This window comes from Mandrillus leucophaeus, unplaced genomic scaffold (genome assembly GCF_000951045.1).
Source record: "Mandrillus leucophaeus isolate KB7577 unplaced genomic scaffold, Mleu.le_1.0 Scaffold573, whole genome shotgun sequence".
Taxonomy (NCBI): Eukaryota; Metazoa; Chordata; class Mammalia; order Primates; family Cercopithecidae; genus Mandrillus; species Mandrillus leucophaeus.
The window spans coordinates 184,519-207,813 of record NW_012106175.1 but is presented as its reverse complement, the minus strand read 5'-3'; the positions used below and the strand labels follow the sequence as shown (position 1 = coordinate 207,813).

Genomic DNA, 23,295 nt, shown 5'->3' with positions numbered 1-23,295 from the left:
GCCTCCCAAAGTGCTGGGATTACAGGCGTGAGCCACTGCACCTGGCCGTGCCTTTGATAGTATTTTGCTATAGTATAGTATTTTGATAGTATTTTGTGTTATACTGTTTTTCATTTAAGTTACATCATAAATCAACTTTTTCTTTGTATACAGCATAGACTTCACGATGAATTGAAAGTAGGAGACAAAGGTGACTGAGTAGCTGCTGGTACCATTGTCACTGTGGTAGAAAGAACATGAGTGATTATGGTTAGTTAGCTTCTAAGGTAGATTTTTGTATGAGTTTGATTTTAGAGAGACTTGCACAGGTTTATAGCCTGCTGGAGGAAGATTTTTCCAATGCAGAGGAGCAAAGGAGCAACATCTCAGTACTTGGGGAGCTGGAGCAATATGGGACCAGGAGACTTGAATAGAAGGATTACGCCTTTTTCTGGAGTTGAAGGGAATTAGGTCATGTGTTCAGATGTAAATTCCTAGTGACCTGAGGATTTACTGCAACTACTTTTAGTATCCTTTCCCCCGTTACTTGAATATTTATCGTATTATTATAATCCATCTGCGTTTAGAATAACCAATTTTTTTCATTCAGCTTAATTTTTTTCAAAAGAAAAGTTTCAAATATACACAAAAGTAGAATAGTATAATGAACCTCCATGAACCCATCATCCAGCTTCAAAAGTTGTTCTGATACCTTTTTAATAATATTTCTTCAGCTTTTAATCATTTAAAAATATTTAACTTTCTAATCCATCTGTGTTTATTTTGCTGGAATTAGATAAAAGAATGCTATTTATTAAGTCAGTAATCTTTTTTTATTATATCTCTGGCCTACTAACCTACAGTTTTATTTATGCCAGCATAACATAGTTTTAATTATTTTAATAGGTTTTAAACTCATAATTATAAATATTTATAATTAAAATTGCTGCTTACATCAGTATTTAAATTTTATATTACTGTTTAAATATATTTTAATATCTGTAGATGAAGTGTGTGGATATTCTTGGGTATTTATCTTCCTTTTCAAATACTGAGGTGGTAACTCTTAACTAGCCAAAAAAGCTTTGTTGATAAGCTTTTGAAAAATGAAAGCTAAGCCTAAACAATTCCACATATGTATTCATTTATTTAGTAAATATTTATTGAGTAATATTGTGTGCCAGTATCACATCTGAATAAACTGGTATAAAAACTTTCTACCTTAAAAGTGTATCACTGGGTCAATCTCTGTGTTTTACTACTGTTTTTAGCTCTACTTTCTCCCTGACTTTTAAATTGGTGATAATTAGGTCTTTTAAAAAACTGCAAATGAATAAAATTGTCTGGGACATCTTATGCATGCCCTGCATCACTCTGGCCCTGGGCCTTTAGAGAAAAATAAAGGACAGTGATATATAGGATAATCATAGATATGGATAGAATATCTTTTGTTAGCTCTTGACTTAGTATGAAAAATCCATAAATTATTTAGATGTAGAAAGAAACTTTGGAGCCATCTCATCCATTCATTCTTTCCTACACACAGAGAAGACAAGACCTCAAGTAAATGAAGTCAGTGGGTAAGCATATGATAGTATGCTTATACTTACTGTCTTGATTTCTTTAGACTTGTTTAAACCATTGAGCACCCTGGTATTTGGACCAATATGTGATTTTGTAGCTGGTTTACTTAGCAAGTGAAAAACAGATTAGACTATCTACAGTTTACTGAACAATAAAACTAGTTAATTACTGTCTAGTGGTTCTGTAGACAAGTAGGCTTTCTAAAACTTGGCATGCTTCTTCTTCCGGTATGTTCCTTCCTTCTCCAAAATAAAGATGTTTTTAGTGTAGAAACAAACAAACAAACAAAGAAAAAAGAGATGTTTTTTGTGGTACAGTATTCATGACTTCGTATTTGTTTTTGTCTGCTTCATTACAGGTTCATGTCAGGGCTGGTCTTTTTCATGGTACTGAACTCCTGTGTAAAACCATCGTAAGCTCAGAGGTATCAGGGAAAAATGATCATATTTGGAATGAACCACTGGAATTTGATATTAATATTTGTGACTTACCAAGAATGGCTCGATTATGTTTTGCTGTTTATGCCGTTTTGGATAAAGTAAAAACGAAGAAATCAACGAAAACTATTAATCCCTCTAAATATCAGACCATCAGAAAAGCTGGAAAAGTGGTAATGATATACCAACTTCCAAGGATTGTTTTATATAGGAATAATTTTAAGACTGTTTGGAATAATTGAGTAATATAAGTTAAATTATATTAGATAACTTTCATTCTTAAAAACTGATTTTAAGAAAATAAAAAATTTTCATGTTTATGTCTTTATATTTAGGTTAATGCATTTATTTATGTTTATGTTTATGCATTTTTTTGCAATCTTGCTCTTTCTACCATGGATTTTCTTTTGGCAGATTTATTTTATAAGTATTTTATTACATATGTAATACTTTAAAGAAGATATAAAAATGATGATATTTGAAAAATTTACAGTTATGCAGCCTTTCAACTGAAATTTCATGTGACAGATATGTTTAAGAATTCAGAATTTTGTGCATTTTAGAAAGATCATTGATCCTAACTGACTCAACATATCTTGTGGGGTCTGGGGCATAAATACGTCATTAAACGTGTTAATATTTGGAGTGAAATATTTGAATATTCATACTAAATGTGACTATCATTAGATTTTTGTTATCTCTGGCCACTTTTTGCTGTCACGTGAGCTATGAACAAACCTTCAGTTTTTAGAGCTTCTCAGATTTTGAAATTATGGATATAAGAGGATGGACCTGTTGTCATACTTTCATCTTCCATGTTATGTTTTCAGTCAAGTGTTTGACTTTCTTCTAGCTTTTTGAAAACTTTTTGGTGGGATGGGGACATTAATTTTATACGTTTTTAAAATCTAGTTACTATATTTATCTATATGAATTTGTGTTCTTCTATTCTTTTTTTCTTTTGAGACAGTCTCACGTTGTCGCCTGGGCTGGAGTGCAGTGGCACTATCTCTGCTTACTGCAACCTCCTGTCTCCCGGGATCAAGCGATTCTCCTGCCTCAGCCTCCCAAGTAACTGGGGCTACAGGCGCCCGCTACCACACCCAGCTTATTTTTTGTATTTTTAGTAGCCACCATGTTGGCCAGGCTGGTCTTGAACTCCTGACCTCGTGATTCACCCGCCTCGGCCTCCCACTGTGGCCACTGCGCCTGGCCGTGTTCTTTTATTCTTAATATGGGAATATAAGCATCTCTGGTTATCATCTATAATCGTCTAAAAATAATTTTTAGACTAGGTACAGTGGCTCATGCCTGTAGTCCCAACACTTTGGGAGGCTGAGGTGGGAGAATTGCTTGAGGACAGGAGTTGGAGACCAGTCTTGGCCACATAGTAAGATTCTGTCTCCAAAAAAAAAAAAAAAAAAAAGGTACCCTAAAAATAACTTTTAATGACTAAAAAGTCACAGAAGCGTTAGTTCCTTAGTATTTTTTTCTTCCCTGATATAGAATTATCCTCAAAGTGTTTGATTATAAGATTTTTGATACAAAATGGCAAAATTAATCTATTTAAATGTTTATATAAAAGTCCTCTCAGCTCAATGCCTCCTTTTTAGAGACATATTTATATACCTAGAGACATTATCTCCTTCCACATTGAGATTTATGTAGTCTGAAAGCTCTTAAAACATGTATTCTGATATTGTACGTATTTTCTTGGATTATTAAAAATTTCTCATTTTGGCTGGGCATGATGGCTTACACCTGTAATCCCAACACTTTGGGAGGCTTAGACAGGTGGATCACCTGAGGTCAGGAGTTTGAGACTAGCCTGGCCTACATGACAAAACCCCATATCTACTAAAAAGGCAAAAATTAGACGGGTGTGGTGGCGGGTGCCTGTAATTCCAGCTACTCAGGAGGCTGAGGCAGGAGAAGCTCTTGAACCTGGGAGGTGGAGGTTGCATGAGCTGAGATCATACCACCACTCCAGCCTGGGTGACAGAGTGGGACTCCATCTCAAAAAAAAAAAAAAAAAAAAATCTCATTTTCACAAAGCTGTTTATCCGTATTCTATCTTATTCATGTACTATTTTATTATGAATTGTTAATTGGGTTTTAAGGTTGTTCTTAAACATAATAAAGATATTGAGCATTTTTCTATGTATATCTTGTTCTTATTTGAGAAGATTATTTTGGAAATCGTCCAGAACTTTCTAGAACTAACATTATTGAAACAAAGGACATGTGCATGTTTACACCTTAAAGTTATTCTTAGCATATTTATGTAATTGTATCTTTTTCAACAGCATTATCCTGTAGCGTGGGTAAATACGATGGTTTTTGACTTTAAAGGACAATTGAGAACTGGAGACATAATATTACACAGCTGGTCTTCATTTCCTGGTAAGATTTACATTCTTATCCTTAGTGTTAAACAGTAACTAACTTTTGGCATGTGGACTAGTTAATATTTTCTTATGAATCACCATTCTTTCAATTTAGTAAAATAAAATTATCATTTTGTATTATTATTTATTCTAAAACAGATTTACACAAATTATTTTAATGTTATCATAAAATTACTTGTTTCTGAGTAGATTTCTTTACAAATTTTGTTTTGGTTTAAAATCGGCCTATATTTTATTTTATTATTTATTATTTATTGTTTTGTAGAGACAAGGTCTTGCTATATTGCCAAGACTGGTCTCAAAACTCCTGGCCTCAAGTGATCCTCCCAAAGTGCTGGGATTACAGGCATGAGCCACTGTTATTGGCCTATATTTTAAATGATTATTTTAACAAGTGAGTATTTTAAACATACTTCCAACAAATAATGTACCATTATTTTGCTAGTAACAAGTTAACTCTAGTATTAACAAATTATTAATTTAGCTCATTACAGATTGTCTAGTCTGACCATGGGACATAACTTTTAAGTTTTGTGATGGGTAGCTTTGTCTTTAAATCTTATGCATCTCCGTATTTAGGAATGAAATCGTTTAAATTTCTTTTTTTTTTTTTTTGAGACGGAGTTTCGCTCTTATTGCCCAGACTGGAGTGGCAACAGACTGGAATGGCACGATCTTGGCTCACCACAACCTCCGCCTCCCAGGTTCAAGCGATTCTCCTGCCTCAGCCTCCCTAGTAGCTGGGATATCAGGCATGTGCTACCACGCCCAGCTAATTTTGTATTTTTAGTAGAGACGGGGTTTCTCCATGTTGGTCAGGCTGGTCTTGAACTCCTGACCTCAGGTAATCCGCCCGCCTTGGCAACCCAAAGTGCTGGGATTACAGGTGTGAGCCACCGTGCCCGACCAAAATAGTCTAAACTTCTGACTCTTTCAGTCAGTGCTGCCAGGCACACAGTAGGGGAAACCTATTCCTGGGTTTATTTCTTATTTTAATGAATGTGTGTTGCTTTCAGCATTTTTTATCGTTTTTTTTTCCTTTTTCTTTTTTTGAGAAATTCTCCTGAAGAGCAGTGTCTTCTTTATAATAACCTTTGTTGCTCCTAATTGTGCTAACTTTCTTCATTAGTAGAAGGAATATTCTCTAATTAGGGAGAAATAGTAAAAACACTTTTTTTTTTTTTTTTTTTTGAGACAGAGTCTTGCTCTGTCACCTGGGCTGGAGTGCAGTAGTGTGATATCCGCTCACTGTAAGCTCCGCCTCCCGGGTTCACGCCATTCTCCTGCCTCAGCCTCCCGAGTAGCTGGGACTACAGGTGCGTGCCACCGTGCCCAGCTAATTTTTTGTGTTTTTAGTAGAGACAGTATTTCACCGTGTTAGCCAGAATGGTCTTGATCTCCTGACCTCGTGATCCACCCACCTCAGCCTCCCAAAGTGCTGGGATTACAGGCTTGAGCCACCGCACCCGGCCTAAAATGCTTTTTCTGTAGTTGGCTTTAGCCTGAAATTTGATGTAAGCGGAGCACCTTCCACACACACCTTTATTTCTCAAATACTACTGAGAATACCCTCATCACATGAGGTAGATGGTTTTATTTTCATTTTTACAGGTAAGTGAAGCTCAGAGAAAATAAGTGAGTCTAAAATCTTCCCATTGGTCTACACTGCTTTCTCAAATGTTGGAATTTTTAGTGTAAATCTTACATTATAATAGTGGTTTTCTTTTTCTTTTTTCCTGTCTTTATAGTTTGTTGATATATCTAGTAAAGTTGTGAACTAATTTGAATTTGAATTTTTTAATTCATGGCTTTGTAAGTAACATTTGAAAATGTTCATGTACTAGCAGTTGTCACCTGAAAAATTATTTTTGGATAATCATTTACTGACATATTTATAAACTCTTTGCAGTCTAATAGTGTATGTGTATGTCCTTTTATTCCTATGTTCTCCAGCATGTACCTCTAGCAATTTTCATTAATTATGTTATTCCCCAAATGTAGGAGAGCTGTGTATATTTGACGTATTTCTTTTTTTGTTTGTTTGTTTGTTTGACTCAGGGCCTCACCTTGTCACCCAGACTGGAGTGTAGTGCCTTGAACACAGCTCACTGTAGCCTTGCCTTCCTGGGCTCAAGTGAGCCTCCCGCCTCAGCACCCCAAGTACCTGGGACTACAGACATACACCACCACACCCCGCAAATTTTTTTTTTTTTTTGTATTTTTTGTAGAGACAGGGTTTCACCATGTTTCCCAGTCTGGTCTCGAACTCCTGAGCTCAAGTGATTTTTACCTCCTCAGCCTCACAAAGTGCTAGGATTATAGGTATGAGCCACTGCTCGCAGCCTATTTGACATATTTCTTAGGAGGAACTAAACTTTCACAATACAATAAAATATAGCCCCAAAATACTATATTTTCTTGAAAATCTTAATTTTGACTCACACATGTTCTCCAGAATCACCAACCAACTTGACTAGTATTTTTAGTAAAAATTAAAATTTTTGGTGGTGTTAACTTGGCATAATACTATGAACCTGACTTCCTCTCTGAGAAAATGTATGATAAAAAATAATAAATGAACAGAGTTAGTTCTGCATGTGTCAGCTCTAGAATTGTTACATTTAACCCAGTAGGGACAAGCAAGAAGCAAAGAAACCACAAATAGTCTATCATCTAGATCCCTAAGTCATCATTACAAGGTATATAATCACAATTTTTTTTTTTCCTAACTTTCCGTAATTTTTTATGTATGGACTAGGAAATACAAATGTGGATTCCTGTTTTTCTCCCTATACTTACAGAAAATGGCACTTTCGGTATAATGTATAATGTTCTGCTCCTTGCTTTGTTTACTATATCTACCTATATGGAGAACTGTTTTCTCCCCCCGTGCCTGTGCTACTATAATGAATAACCTTGCTTATGTACAGGTGTATATATGAGATAAATTCCTTAGAGGTGGGTTTGTTGATTCAAAGAATAGATAAATTTATAATTTTTGTAATTATAAATTGCTCCCCAATAGAGTGTATCAATTTTTACTCTCCATGTGTAGTATATATGAATGCCTTTTTTTTTGCCAGATATGGTGGCTCACATATGTAATCCCAATGCTTTGGGAGACTTAGGCAGGAGGATCACTTGAGTCCAGGAGATTGAGACCAGCCTGGACAACATAGTGAGACTATCTCTCCCTATACACACAGAAAAAGAGTGCCTTTTTTTCTGATCACTTTTGAACAAGGTTAAAGGATTACCTCTATATTTGGGGCTAATAAGTACTAAAATACTACATTTGATTTCAGTTAGGTTGCATTTGATAGGACAAAAGTATAATAGTACTAGAGAGCAGAAGTATGAAACTGTAAATTGCTGAGAAATCAGCTCTAGAGGTGTATAAATTATTAGAATTGAGCCAGCTGCAATAGTGTGTGTGTGCTTGTAGTCTCAGTTAACTCAGGAACTTGAGGCAGGAGGATCATTTGGGGCTAGGAGCTTGTATCCAGCCTGGGCAATGTAGCAAGACTCTGTCTCTAAAAAACAGCAAGATAAAAAAAAAAAGAGTTGCCTCCATCCAGGTGAAAATTGAGTCTGGGCTTGGCGTGATTGCTCACACCTGTAATTTCAGCACTTTTGGAGGCTGAGTTGGGTGTATCTCTTGAGCTCAGGAGTTCAAGACCAGCCTAGGCAACATGGTGAAACCCTATCTCTACCAAAAATTTAAAAATTAGCTGGGCGTGGTGGCTTGCGCCTGTGGTCCCAGCTACTCAGGAGGCTGAGGTGGGAGGATCACTTGAGCCTGGGAGGTGGAGGTTATAGTGAGCCAAGATCATGCCACTGCACTCTAACCTGGGTGACAGAAACCCTGTCTCAAAAAAAAAAAAAGAAAAAAAAGAAAAAGAAAATTGAGTCTGTGAGGTGAGAAAATATTTATTTAAAAAGGTGAATGAAGAATTAAGGAACAAAAACTTGAAAGGATTTTCCAGCTTTAGGAGATAATTCTGAGTGTGCATACTTTATGGACATTAGACCTAAGTAGAATAGATCTGATGTTTTTTTTCCTTAGGAGATACAGAGAGAACAATTGTACTACAGTCAGTATAAGAAAAGAAAAATTACTTTGGAGAGGGGAGATCTTAGATTGTACACCTAACTCTTATTTTCTCATCATGAGTTTCTTATCTGTGAAATAAAAAAATTTATATAATGTGAACTCCAGAGTTTTCTAACTACACTGAAATTCTAAAATCACACACAGAATTCTGTGAATTGACCATATTTAGGGTGGTGGAAAAGGGAAAGGAAGGAGTACCTTGAAGAAAGAAGCAGTTGGTGAGGTAAAAGGAGTGCCACTTAATGGAGTATTCCAGAGGCTAACGGAGAAGGTATTTTCTGTCAGCAGTTACAGGATAATAAAGAGCATTATCATTAGATTTGATAAGAATGTCATTGATGACTTAAAATACCAATTTGGTTATTGTGACAACCATGAAAACCAGACTACATGTGATTAAGAAGTCCATATATAGTGATAAGATTATAGTTTCTATGGGCCACCTAATTTTGATGGAGGGAGAGCAGTTCCAATTAAAGTATGTTCAAGATTGAGAACTAAATTTGAATAGAGGTAAAGTAGCCATTCAGTTTTGTTAACTTTCTCATTTTTTAAAGATGTATGCAAACTCACACTGAAATTTTGTTCCAAGCATTAACAGAAAATTAGAGGCCTACTGATAGAATTGTCTGTCACACTTCTGTAGTTGACATACTTCTAAGGTAATTTTCGTGAGAAGAGATTCATTACAGCTTTTTAAAGCTTAGTTTTAAAGACATTTTTTAAGAACCAAAATTATTTGCATGTTTTAGATGAACTCGAAGAAATGTTGAATCCAATGGGAACTGTTCAAACAAATCCATATACTGAAAATGCAACAGCTTTGCATATTAAATTTCCAGAGAATAAAAAACAACCTTATTATTACCCTCCCTTCGATAAGGTAAGCCAATTATTTAAAGGGCCACTATGCATGAAATAATTGAATGATTAGTTCCTCTGTGTATAGTTTAAGCTCTGTCTGTCTCAAAACTTCCCGTACAATGACAGCTTTGTTGAGTGGGAAGACCATGGATCAGGGAGCCTACTTAACTCTGTTAGTTCTGGCTTTATCACTAAGTAAGAAAAGGTACCTCCAGGCCGGACGCAGTGGGTCACGCCTATAATCCCAGCACTTTGGGAGGCCAAGGCGGGCAGATCACCTGAGGTTGGGAGTTCGAGACCAGCCTGACGAACATGGAGAAGCCCTGTCTCTACTAAAAATACAAAATTAGCTGGGCATGGTGGCACATGCCTGTAATCCCAGCTACTCGGGAGGCTGAGCAGGAGAATCGCTTGAACCCGGGAGGCAAAGGTTGCCGTGAGCCAAGATCGTGCTGTTGCACTCCAGCCTGGGCAACAAAAGTGAAACTCTGTCTCAAAAAAACAAAAAAGACACCTCTGGAGTTCACTTTTCTTATTTATAAAATGAAGAAATCATAATTGTTCTATAAATTTATAAAAAGGGCTATAAATATTTTTATATGTAACTCTGAATATATAAAATGTTCAGTGAAACATGCCCTGCATGTTGTTTCAAATATTAAAGGTATAATCACTGCTGTATTAGAATTGATATTCAAAGAACAATTGATTTTTGTTGAATATGTCTGTTAGTGGCCCTTCCTAATGTAGTTATTTTATAGAATCTATAGTAAGGACTTCATTTCTAAATATATTTCTTTAATATACATACTGCATGTCTTGGGGATAAGGAGATTATCTAATGGGGGCTAAATATAGGGCTATGGTAATTTACAGGCTAAGAGAGCTGAGCTGTCATATATTTTATCTTTAGGTTTGGCATGGTGTTTTTTGTTTTAAAAAATGGAGTCTCTCTGTGTCGTCCAGGCTGGAATGCAGTGGCACAATTATTGAGCCTCAAATTCCTTGCCTCAAGCAATTGTCCTGCCTCAGCATCCTGGGTGCTGGGATTACAAGTGAGAGCCACTGCACCTGGTAGTGTTGATTGTTTTTGTTTTTGTTTTTGCTTTTTTTTTGAGACGGAGTCTTGCTCTTTCGCCCAGGCTGGAGTGCAGTGGTGCAATCTTGGCTCACTGCAAGCTCCACCTCCCAGGTTCACGCCATTCTTCTGTCTCAGCCTCCCAAGTAGCTGGGACTACAGGCGCCTGCCACCACACCAGGCTAATTTTTTGTATTTTTTAGTAAAGACGGGGTTTCACCGTGTTAGCCAGGATGAGGTAGTGTTGGTTTTCATAAGGAAATCTTTGAACAAATTCTCAGAAAATAGGAGGCAGGCACCATGGTTCAAGCCTGTGATCCCATCAACTTGGGAGTCTGAACCAGAAGGATCACTTGAGGCTCGGAGTTCAAGATAGCCTGCACAACTTAGAGAGACCCTTGTCTGTACAAAAACTTAAAAGTTAGCTGGGTGTGGTGGCATGTGCCTGTAGTCCCAGCTAGTCTGGAGACTGAGGCGGGAGGACTACTTGAGCCCAGTAATTTGAGACTGCAGTGACCTATGGTCATGCCACTGTGCTCCAGCCTGGGCAACAGAGAGAGACCCTGTCTCTGGGGGGAAAAAATGTTCAGAAAATAAGCTGGAAGTTTATTTAATTTCCTCAATCCGCTTGAGTACGAACTGCCTTTGAAGATTGATATTATACTTTATAAATACTTAAAGTATTATGCAAATTAAATTTATGTAATTCACTGTTTCTTTCTTCATTTTCATTATAATTGGATTTTATCCACCTAAGGAGTAATTTTTTATTTCAAGTTTTTTAAATATGTTTTTCTGAACAATAATTTACAACCAGATTAAATTTTGTGCTTATTATAATAGAAATTTCAAATGTGGCAAGAACCACATACCTTAGTATACACTGAGTAGAAAAAGCTACATTTTGACTCATCCAATATATTTATGTAGTGTCTTTAGTTATTCCTTCGCTAGAAATTTATCCATAAGCCGTAGCTACTCGTGATACATTTAATAGTCCTAACTGTGACTATTATGTTCGGTTACGATGTGTGTTCAACAGGTATAGGCTCTTTTGGCTCAAATGTAATGCTTTTTGAAGTACTTTTACAAATATAGCCTCCTGTATTTGCAAATATAAGTATTTTTAAAGACTATTTCAAGAGAAGTTTTATTTCACTGTTGCTCCAGTCATCTGCAAATGGTCATTAAATATTTCTTTTGCCTTTCTAATCCCTTGGACAGTCTTTCTTGAGGAAGATCAGTTTGGCATAGAGATTTTAGTCTTTAAATATATGTAAGACAGGGACAGCAGCCTTTAGTTGCATCTACTTGAGGCTGAGGTGGGATAATTGCCTGAGTCCAGGAGTTCAAGGCCAGCTTGGGCAACATAGACCCCATCTCAAAAACAAGCAAAAAATGGGTGAATAAGTAAGTATATGCATATTGATCTCCTTTAATTGTACAAGTTAGATATGGTTATCGTAATGTAAATAATACAGATGTAAAAACTGAAAGTTTCCCCAAATCCTATTCTTTTTATTTAATATAATGCTTGTTGTAATCATTTGTGTTGTGTTTTGCTTTTCAGGTTAATTTTATGGTTATTGGTTAATTTAAATAGCCATAATCTTATTTTATTCTTATAATCCTATGTAATAGAATGGGAATTATAGCATTTAAAAATTATTTTATTTTTAGTAATTTATTTTTAGTTACTTATTTATTTTTTTTTACAGAGATGAGGTCTCGCCATGTTGCTCTGGCTGGGCTTAGGAAATCCTCCTGCCTTGGCCTCCCACAGTGCTGGGATTAAAGGTGTGGACAACCACACCCAGCTGATCTAATTATTTACTTATTGATCTTCCTGCTGGACAAATGGGTTTCTATCTTAGCAAGAATGAGGGCCCCCCGCTTTGAAGTTAATGAATTTTAACTTATTTTTAGACTTCCCCTTGTCATTACTTCTACTTTTGGTGTCTGTTAATTGAAGAAAAAATGACAAAAGCTTATTCTACAATTTAGTAACTACGTATTTTTGCGTCTTAACTAGAATACACTTACTTATATTTAAAAGAAAATTTTTGACATATATATGCTAGCTGGTACTTATTTTATCTACAGACAATTTTAGTGCTTCCTAGGAATCATAATCCCTTATAGTGATACCATCGTTTCCCTGTTGTCAAGAGTTTAAAGCACTTGAGAAGCATGATTTTGCTTTTAAAATTCATGTTTCTGTTACAAAGCATAGCAATGCCAGATCTTATGTAGTCTAAGTATAAACGTAGTCATTTACACTTAAAATTCTACAAATATGAGAGCCAAAATTCATTTTCTTTAATTTTTTTAAACAGATTATTGAAAAGGCTGCTGAGATTGCAAGCAGTGATAGTGCTAATGTGTCAGTAAGTATCAAGAGTTTTAAATGGCCCTTATGGAGTTGTGCACATTATTAGGTATCTTTGCTTCATAGTAATGAACTCACAGAAGATCATAACTCATATGCAAGAACAGTCTGTGAGTCTGGGTAAGTATGCACATAACAGTGTTTTGTTAAATGGCAGCCCAATTTGTGGGTGATCTGGGTTCAGTGGGCAAGCCCTTTTCTGATACAAGTACAGGTTTAGCAGGTAATCTATAAGGGATTCTGTGGCAACTCATAGATTAGCATTGCTGTCATAGTGAATATTACTTAGTTTAATGAGGAGACTGTATTTCTCTCAGGTAACAAAGCAGCTTTAGTAGTAAGCACATGCATCATCATGCAAGCGACCCAAATTTCTTCCGTCTTGGTGCTCTGCCATATTTAACATGTATTTTCTATTTCATGGTTTAATATTACTGCTTTATCTTCCTACTTTACTATATTCCAGCCAGCAGGAACAGGAAAAACAATAGTAGTGGTCACACCCCATTCTTATTCAGGATATCATTAGTATGTTTCATTTCTGCTTACATGTCATTGGCCAGATCTTACTGTCCATGCCTAAGTACATGCACATCTGAGAGGTACAGTCTTTAGCCAGGCTGTCAGTCATGTGATTGGCTAAGAGTAAGAGATTCTAGTACTAAAGGAAGAAGTGGAGAATGGATATTGAGAGTCAAATAGTAGTCTCTGCCACATATATTATTCCCATTTGTTTCTACGCAGATACTGCAAATAGGTTACTTTGTTGACTTGGATTGCTAGATCTATATCTATATCTACATCTGTATATCTATATCTACATATATATAAACATATATATATACCATCTGTGCTTTTTTATTTAATTTTTTGGCTCTTTCTAGTTTGACTTTGTTGAGCTGTAATCCGATAATCTCTTGTCATCCGTTTACAACTTTTAAGTCTGTTTAGCGAAGCCATTCTACCTGTGGCATGGCAGTGTTATAGAGACTAGGAGGCAAACTTGAGACAATGTCTATATTTTTCTCATTCTTACAGAATCAAAGCACTATTTAATTTTGGCCAGTTGGTGAAATATCTGGCCTAGGCTGTCTTCTCCTTTGCCGTTAGAGCTCTCAGAATCTTTCCCTAGTTTCTCAGTGTGAGTCATCTGCTATTGCTTTCTTATTAGTGTTTTTGGCTTAAATTTTGTCTTTTGAATTTGAATGCTTGACCTCAGGAAAGAGAGCAGTAGTGCCAAGCTCCTGGTCTTTACAGTTTATGAAAGGCTCTGGGCCAGTTTGGGATCATAGTAGCCAAATTCTTCCTCCCTCTGTCTTTTTTCCCAGAGTTTTGTGTTATTCAGGTTTCTGGAGACAGTTTCAGATAATAATTTAATTTGCAAACATTGTGCAAATTTTAATAGCCTAAATTATATATATGGCCTGATTAAAATTTGCATGATCAGTTGATGAGGCTGGTGTGATAGGATCATTGTGTTTGACGGCTTTTTCTTGCTGAGCATGTAGACTTGAGAACGGCCGGGAAACTCTAAGAAGTAAGAGTTTATTTAAAAACTAAAATAGTAATTTAAAAGTGGAAGCAATCTCAGAGACTAGTTTAAAAAAATGTGTGTTTGTGTATAAATTTAAAAAATAAAAGAAAATCTTTAAAATGAGACAACTGCAAGAGCAGTTACGTTTAATGATACAAAACAAATTTCTTACAGCTGTTAATTTATCAGCTTATTAGGCAATTACTGAAACAGATAATTACAGTTTAAGCTTAGGAGATGCAGTTACACAGGCAGGTCTTGGTTCAAGTGCCTCTGTCTCATTACCCTTTAGAAGACAATATTGCTCCTTGAACCTCTGATAAGTGAATTAATTTTTACTGTTTCCACCATAAACTTGTACCTGACCTAAATCAGAGAGTTCTCTACACACTGAGCATGCAGGAATCTTGCCCAGGTCTGATACACTTTTAAAATTTGTTTGTTTTTTTTATTAGGTGCAAAGTACAATTAATAAATGGTAAGGGTGGGTGTGAAGGCTCACCTCTATAATCCCAGCACTTTGAGAGGTCAAGGTAGGAGGATTGCTTGAACCCAGGAATTTGAGACCATCCTGGGCCATATAGTGAGACCTGATCTCCACAAAAAAAAAAAAAAAAAAGAAAGAAGTATTAACTGGGCGTGGTGGCATGTGCCTGTAGTCCCAGCTACTTGGGGGGATGAGGTAGAAGGATAGCTTGAGCCTGGGAATTTGAGGCTGGTATGACAGGGTAAGACTCTGTGTCTTTAAAAAAAAAAATTTGTAAACCAAAAATGGAAATTTCTCTCTTTGACTCCCACCTACCTTCCTCTCCAGAGCTAACTGTAAACAGTTTAATTTGTAGCTATTAATCCTAACTTTATATGTAAATATCTCCCCCTTTAAAAATAAATGAGATCTAGCTATTTATATGTATATATTGTTTCTACTTTTTTCATTTAATATACTTTGTGGATATTGTCATGTGAGTATGAATAGGTCTACTTTTTAAAAAATACCTTTCTAACATTCTATAGCATTAATTATTAGTATCTATTAGATTTTTCTTTTTTTTTTTTTTTGTTTTTGAGACAGTCTCACTCTGTCGCCAGGCTGGAGTGTGGTGGCATGATCTCAGCTCACTGCAGTCTCTGTCTCCTGAGTTCAAGTGATTCCCTTGCCTCAGCCTCCCAAGTAGCTGGGAGGCGCGTACAGGCGCGTGCCACCATGCCCAGCTAATTTTTTGTGTTTTAGTAGATATAGGGTTTCACCATGTTGACCGGAATGGTCTCAATCTCTTGACTTCGTGATCTGCCCACCTCGGCCTCCCAAAGTGCTGGGTTTGCAGGCATGAGCCACCACGCCTGGCCACATCATGCCCTTTTACCCCTTAATTCTTCAGTATTTCCTTTAAAAAATAGCATTTTTATACATAACCTGAGTACATTCATAAAAGTCAGGAAAATAATACTGATTCAGTTCTATGTAATCTACAGATTTTATTCAAATTTAGCCAGTTTGCTCAGTCATGTGCTTTATGAGTCTTGGATCCAACCTCTGGTTACTTGTTGCATTTCATTGCCAGGTAGCTTTAGTTTCCTTCAGTCTGAAATAGTTCTTCATTATTTCTTTTTTAATCTTTAATGACTGACATTTCTGAAGACTACAGGCCAATTATTTTATAGAATGTCCCTTAGTTTGGATTTGCCTGATGTTTTGTCATGTTTAGGATCCCAGTTATGCATTTTTAGTGTGAATATCAAAGAAGTAAAGGTGTAGTTTTCTTACTGCATTTTATCAGGAGGCAGTATCGATTTTTGCTACTACGCTGGATGTTAACGGTTATCCCTTGGTTAGTACGGTGTCTGCTAGGTTTTTCTACTATAAAGTTAATAAATAAATAAATGTTTTATGGGGGCATATTTTGACACTAACATTCTATTTCAGATCAAGCTGTCACCCACTTCTTTTTGCATTCACTAATACATCTTACTTGAATCAATGTTACTGCAGTGGGTTGCCAATTTTAAATCTTAACTTTTCCTTTTGGATTTATTAGTTGGCTTATAACATAGGATAGAGGCTTTTCTTCTTATCTATCTGTCTGTCTATCGATCTGTCTATCTATCTATCTATCTATCTATCTATCTATCTATCTATCTATCTATCTATCTATCATCTATCTATCTTTTTAGAGTCAGGGTCTTGCTCTGTTGCCTGGGCTGGAGTGCAGTGGTGCAGGCATAGCTCACTGCAACCTTGAACTCCTTTTCCCCCATTCATCTCTTTTTTCTTTCTTCTTTTTTTTTTTTTAACTTATTGGAAATGGATTTGTGATTTCCATTTTATTCAATGATTTGTAATTAGTTACTGTCATTTATCTTAATGTTTAATTTATCTCAGATGTGGCTCGTGGGAGCCCATTTAAGCTGTCTCTTGTCTCTTTTGCTTTGTCCCTGTCATTCTTTGAGCATTTCCTTCTTTCCATTACAACAGCGTATTCCACACTCATCTAATACTTTCCCTACCCCAGCCTTGGAATCAGGCATTTCTCTGGAGAGTTTCATTTTTTATATTCAGTTTATTCCTTTTATTTGTGAAAAGTATGTAGGGATGGATGGATGGATGGATGGATGGATGGATGGATGGATGGACAGACAAACAAATGGATGGATGGAATGGATTGACAGGGTCTCGCTTTGTTGCCCAGACTGGAGTGCAGTGACACGATCACGGGTCACTGCAGCCTGGACCACCTGAGCTCAAGTGATCTTCCCACCTCAGCCTCCTGAGTAGCTAGAACTGCAAGCACATGCCACTATACCTGGCTATTTTTAAAATATTTTTTAATTTCTATTTTTTTAGTAGAGACAGGGGTCTCACTTTGTTTCCCAGGCTGTTCTTGAACTCCTGGGTTCAAGCAGTCTTCCTGCCTTAGCCTCCCAAAGTGCTGGGATTACAGGCCTGAGCCACTATACCTGGCCTTAGTAAGATCTAGGCCCTGGATATGCTGATTGCCCTTGGGTATACGTAAGTAAGTGCTCTTTGGAGAATGCAGGGATGCAATGGCTTCCAGGCCCTCCTGTGAAACAGAGCTAGACAATATATATTTGTTTACCTCCTATGTTTGGGAAAATAAACATACACAGAGATATATTTATTTATCTATTAAAGACCATGAGTTCTCGTCAATGCCTCTAATATGGATGTATTCACACTGTATATATTCTAGTCTTTGTCTTTTCATATTTGTAATTCCCTTTTCTAATAATGAGAAATCTGAATTTCTATTAGCTTTGGTATATTTACTTATTTGCGCAATCCCCTGTTTGTAATCAGTCTTCTAGTCTTATAACTGTCTTCTTAGTCTCCACCTCATTATCCTTGACTGCTTTGTGTTGATCAAGTCTGTATGTCTGGGCAACACTTAATTAACTCAATCGTCTGTCCCCAACAAGCACACTGTTAACATGCCATCTGAATCTCCAGCCCTTGTGAAGATGACAGATGAGTTTGTGGCCTTCCATAGAGAAGAGAAAGGATGTGTTTTCCCATGTGCTTATAAAGCAAGGTGTTTGTTTTATTTTGGTCAGTAATCATTATAATAATATTTGTGTTTGTGATTTTAAAAAAATAGTAGAAAATAGGGTTGTGATTTTTCATTGCTTTCTACCACTTTTATCATCTTATTTTGGTACCAGCATTTGAACATTTAAGTTCTTCAGTTATACTGCACAGTATAATTTTTCACTACTGATATTTTTGTTGTTTTATAAAAGAATCTAAGATTTTGTGTTTTTTTTAAGGCTTTTTGGTAGTTTTAACCTTGGCATTATTCAATGTTGTGCTTTTCATACCTCAATAAACAATAACAGTACAATTATGCAGTTCCACTGCTCTCCCTACATAGCTTATTCTAAGGTCTTCAGGGTATTTACTTACAGTAGTCTGTAGAGGTCTAATTTGGATCGACCAAATTATACTCAGCCTGCTAGCTTTTTGAACATAACAGCTGTCTGCCTTTCTCTGACATGAACAATTTACACTCTGTGTTGTTTGCAATAACAGGTTTGGCTAGGAGTTTCATTTTCAAATTCTGAAGACTTTTTTTTTTTTTTTGTGAGGCAGAGTCTCACTCTGTTGCCAGGCTGGAGTACAGTGGCGCGATCTCGGCTCACTGCAACTTCCACCTCCCGGGTTCAAGTGATTCTCCTTCTTCAGCCTCCCAAGTAGCTGCGATTACAGGCGCGCACCACCATGCCCAGCTAATTTTTGTATTTTTAGTAGAGATGGGGTTTCACCATGTTGGCCAGGCTGGTCTCGATCTCTTGACCTCGTTATCTGCCTGCCTCATCCTCCCAAACTGCTGGGATTACAGGCATGAGCCAACATGCCCGGCTGGTGACATCATTTTTTAATGAAGCCCAGTTATGCACCCTTTGTAGGTTGAATCTCTACATATAAAACTACTATAATTAGGTCTTTTTGTGTTTATTAGCCTTTTTATGTTTATTTTCTTTAGTACAGTGAACCTTAATCTGCCTACTTACAAGATCCCAAGAATTTGGAATTTACTTACTTGATTTGTCTTTGGCTGTCTTAAAGAAGATATGGTAGAATACATCCTCTTTAATTTATTAAAACTTGGAATTCTTCAGCTTGTTAGAACAGAAGCTTTTCATGTTTTTTATATTTTTTCAATGTTGATATTTGAAAGGGAGTACAGAACATTTGGAAAAATTATTATCTTATGGGAATAAAGTTTTAAAAAATTTGTAAAACTTTTTATGGCCAGACACAGTGGCTCATGCCTTCAACACTTTAGAAGGCCGAGGCAGGTGGATTGCTTGAGCTTAGGAGTTTGAGACCAACCTGGGCAGCATGGAGAAACCCCATCTCTACAAAAAATATAAAAATATGGAAAGTGTGGTGATGCTCGTCTGTAGTCCCAGCTACTCAAAAGGCTGAGGTGGGAGGATTGCTTAAGTCCAGGAGGTTGATGAGCCAGATTGTGCCACTGCACTGCAGCCTGGGTGACAGAGAGAGACCCACTGAGACCCTGTCTCAAAATACAAACAAGCAAAACCCTTTTCTAACATAATGGAAGATGAATCTATAATGAAATCCTAAGGGAAACAAGGGTGTTTGACTCGTAACCCTAACCTGTAAAGTTGATGTTTGAGAAGATAATATTTCTTTGTGTCTTTGTCAGTGGTGGACACTAAGCAAGAGATTTCTTGGGTTTGACACAGCGTGTTAATTTGTACTTAAAGAAAATGCAATGGAGCATATTTCACTCTCCATTTCATTTCAATGACCATGAGGGCATGTAGCATACTTCCTTTGACTTAGTTTTCCAGGGTCTGGTAATTTTCCTATCTTACTAACTTTTATGTCAATTATTCCCAGGTAGCTAATATTTTTAGATACTGGAAAGAAGTCATATATTGATCATCCTCAATTACTAGAATAAATAAGAGATTTAGGCAAAACACCTAGAACATACATGTGTATGTGTGCCTGCCTGCCTGTCTCTCTGCCTGCCTGGCACTTTTTCTGTCTACTTAACATCATTTTTTAATGAAGCCCAGTTGTGTACCCTTTCTGATATGCTAATCAGAAAACTGATCTCCTAACGATTAGCTTATTTGTGTTTTTCAGGGACCTTTATTCTAGATGTAACTTTTGAATGCTTCCCAAAGATCTCTATTATAGAGAATTTGTGAATTATCTCCTAGTCTGTTTTGTTTAGTTATTTAAGCCTATTATCTATTATAATAGGATATAGCTTGATTCACAATTTTAATGTAAATATGTTAATGAGAAATTTGTTTTTATTTTTTAAATTTTTTAAATTTTTTTTTTTTTTTTTTTTTTTTGAGACAAAGTCTTGCTCTTGTCCCCCAGGCTGGAGTGCAATGGCGCGATCATGGCTCACTGCAACCTCTGCCTCCCGGGTTCAAGTGATTCTCCTGCCTCAGCCTCCCAAGTAGCTGGGATTATAGGCGCCTGCCACCATGCCTGGCTAATTTTTGTATTTTTAGTAGAGACGAGGTCTTACTATGTTGGCCAGGCTGGTCTAGAGCTCCTGACCTCAGGTGATTCACCCGCCTCAGCCCCCCAAAGTGCTGGGATTACAGGTGTGAGCCACTGCGCCCGGCCTTGTTTTCATTTTTTATATTCAGTTTATATATTGTCTGCTCTGTACTAGGGATATACATGGGACGAAGATATCATTTCCATTTTGAGGTGAGTTTATCGTTTCAGAGCATGAAAAGTAGAATGAACAACATTTAAAAAAAATGCTAAGTATCGTTGCAGTATGCAGTAGAGGATACAGCAAACCGAGTGGAATTGTTAATATTAGAGTATAATTTGTGAGATTTAGAGCAACTGGAAAAGTATGAGGCCATGTTTTTGAGGTCCTTATATCCTTTGAGACTATCTTGAATTTTATTCTATAGATAATGGCAGAGCCAGGGAAAGGTTTTAAATATAAAACTATTACAGTTACGTCAGGAAGGCTGTAGACAGAATATCAGAACTGTTTATTGGCCAATTGGTACTTGTTCATCAGCTTGGTTTCTCTCTACCCAGTCTACAAGATAGTGGCAAACGATCCTTTTTCCACTTCTTAGTTACAATTTCCAGCCATTCTACCCTACACTTTGGTCACATTGGGAGAAATGTGCTAGAAAGACTCATAGAGTCTTCAGTTTCTCACGCATTTTCATGCATGTCTTTATTGCCATTGTGATGACAAGAAAGTAAGTAAATGTTTAAATCTCCACTAACAGCTGGACAAACTGAAGAGAATACAAGTATTAACTTAATCTTTCTTTGTATCATAACAAAATATTTAACTCTTAAAGTAAACTTTTAGCTTAGGAAAGCTTAAACTTTCAACTTAATTTAACAAAGTTAAGCAACTTTGGTTATGATCTGTCTTTGGTCTCTTTTCTTCTCAGTAATGTGTCTCCTTGAAGGACAATATCCAAAAGTCACTTCTCTTACTTAATAAAATTATACTTAGTATTTCCATTCTAGCTGTATGCTGTTTTGAATTGGATTACTTTTGAAACTAGTAATATGATAATTCTATTTATTTTCGTGTTCATTTGAAATCCCAGTTAAAATAATGTCAGGTATAAAATAATATTAGAGTATAAATCCTTACAGGATCTTCTCAGATAATTTTGGAAAGAGATTTTTAGGGAAAATATGTTTTGATTAAAGTGGTATAATTTTGATGTAAGCATGGTTCCACACACCTCTTTCTTTTAATGTTAGTGGATTTCAGAGAGTCTGGATCCAAAACAACATAGGCTATATTCTTTTTTTTAGTATATTTTGTTGTAGGAATTGGAAAGGAAAATGAGAGAACTGTATTTTTCCCATGTTTAGTTTTAGCCAATATTTGATTCGTAATCTGAGGAGATTTTAGGTTTTTGAGTCAAGGCACAAGCCAAGAAGGCTTTACTTTTGTTTTTAACCTCCTATGGTTTTTGTTTATGGAATTTGAAAATTGAAGAAACTCAGTTCAAAGAGTAAATGACTTGGTTGCGGGTGTTTGTTTGTTTGTTTTTATTGTTTTTGAGACAGGATCTTGCTCTGTCACCCAAACTGGAATGCAGTGGTACAATCTTGGCTCACTGCAGCCTCTGCCTCCCAGGCTCAAGTGATTCTCCTACCTCAGCCTCCTGAGTACCTGGGACTACAGGCATGCACCACTACGCTCGGCTAATTTTTTTTTTTCTTTGTATTTTGTGTTTTTTGTAGAGGCGGGTTTTCACCATGTTGCCCAGGCTAGTCTCAAACTCCTGAGCTCAGGCAGTCTACCCGCATTGGCTTCCCAAACTGTTGGGATTGCAGGCGTGAGCCACCTTGCCTGGCCTGACTTGGAGTTTTATCTAAAAAGCAATACTGCCACCCAGTGTTTACACAGTTTACATTTTTAGATTTTTAGAAACTATTTTGAGAATCTCATCATCCTTAGCTTAGAAATTATTAAAGGATCTGCCTTTTTTTTTTATGGAATTATATTTTTGTATCTCACGTACTTAGGTTCATTTATTATATATAAACGTATATAAATTTACTGAATGTTTGCCAGTGGCGTTTGCACAATTAAATTCTATAATGAGCATTTTACTTTCATAGAGTCGAGGTGGAAAAAAGTTTCTTCCTGTATTGAAAGAAATCTTGGACAGGGATCCCTTGTCTCAACTGTGTGAAAATGAAATGGATCTTATTTGGACTTTGCGACAAGACTGCCGAGAGATTTTCCCACAATCATTGCCAAAATTACTGCTGTCAATCAAGTGGAATAAACTTGAGGATGTTGCTCAGGTAACAAAAGATCGTTTCTGTAACTTTTTTTGGGTGTATGGTACTTGGTTGGATTCACATGAAGTATCCTTTTCTCATAGGTGTATTTTCATAGATAGGATAATTTAAGCAGGAGAAATTTTGAGACTTTAAACTCTTATACTCTAAGTAGTGGACCAGAATATTGCCAGGATTTAAAAATCTCAGATTTTGGGTAGGATTGCCATACCTTTCACCAAATACAGTTGAAACATTGATCTTGGGACAATTATCTATCAAAAGTACCACTTGCTGAGACCTGGGTACCTTCTACCAGCTTCATCAGTGAACTCAAGAGTTTTAAATCTTTTAGACTCTTCGCAATGCCTGTTCTAGAATGAATGTCCATTGTTTGAAAATTACATCTATTACAGAGGATAAATAATGTTTTAGATAATATATCATTCAGGTCAATTTCAACATTCATTTCAGTTGTCCAGTATTGCTGAATGTATGCCTTTTGGCAGAATAGAAAAAAGACCATTTTGCTTCAAAAAACCACCAAATTGTAGTTCCTTGATTTAGTTTTCAAGACCCTGCCAAAAAGCACTGGCATTTATTCAA

General features: G+C 36.4%; 1 protein-coding gene across 1 annotated transcript in view; it reads left to right on the top strand.

The window, feature by feature from the left end:
* The window catches only part of PIK3CB (phosphatidylinositol-4,5-bisphosphate 3-kinase, catalytic subunit beta), a 155,416-nt gene that overhangs the window by 84,825 nt on the left and 47,296 nt on the right, over positions 1 to 23,295 (top strand). Inside the window, exons 8-12 of the mRNA XM_011998525.1 lie at positions 1,922 to 2,173; positions 4,307 to 4,403; positions 9,275 to 9,405; positions 12,801 to 12,851; positions 22,525 to 22,713. Coding sequence (XP_011853915.1) covers positions 1,922 to 2,173; positions 4,307 to 4,403; positions 9,275 to 9,405; positions 12,801 to 12,851; positions 22,525 to 22,713 — 720 coding nt within the window. The remainder of the gene's footprint in view (positions 1 to 1,921; positions 2,174 to 4,306; positions 4,404 to 9,274; positions 9,406 to 12,800; positions 12,852 to 22,524; positions 22,714 to 23,295) is intronic.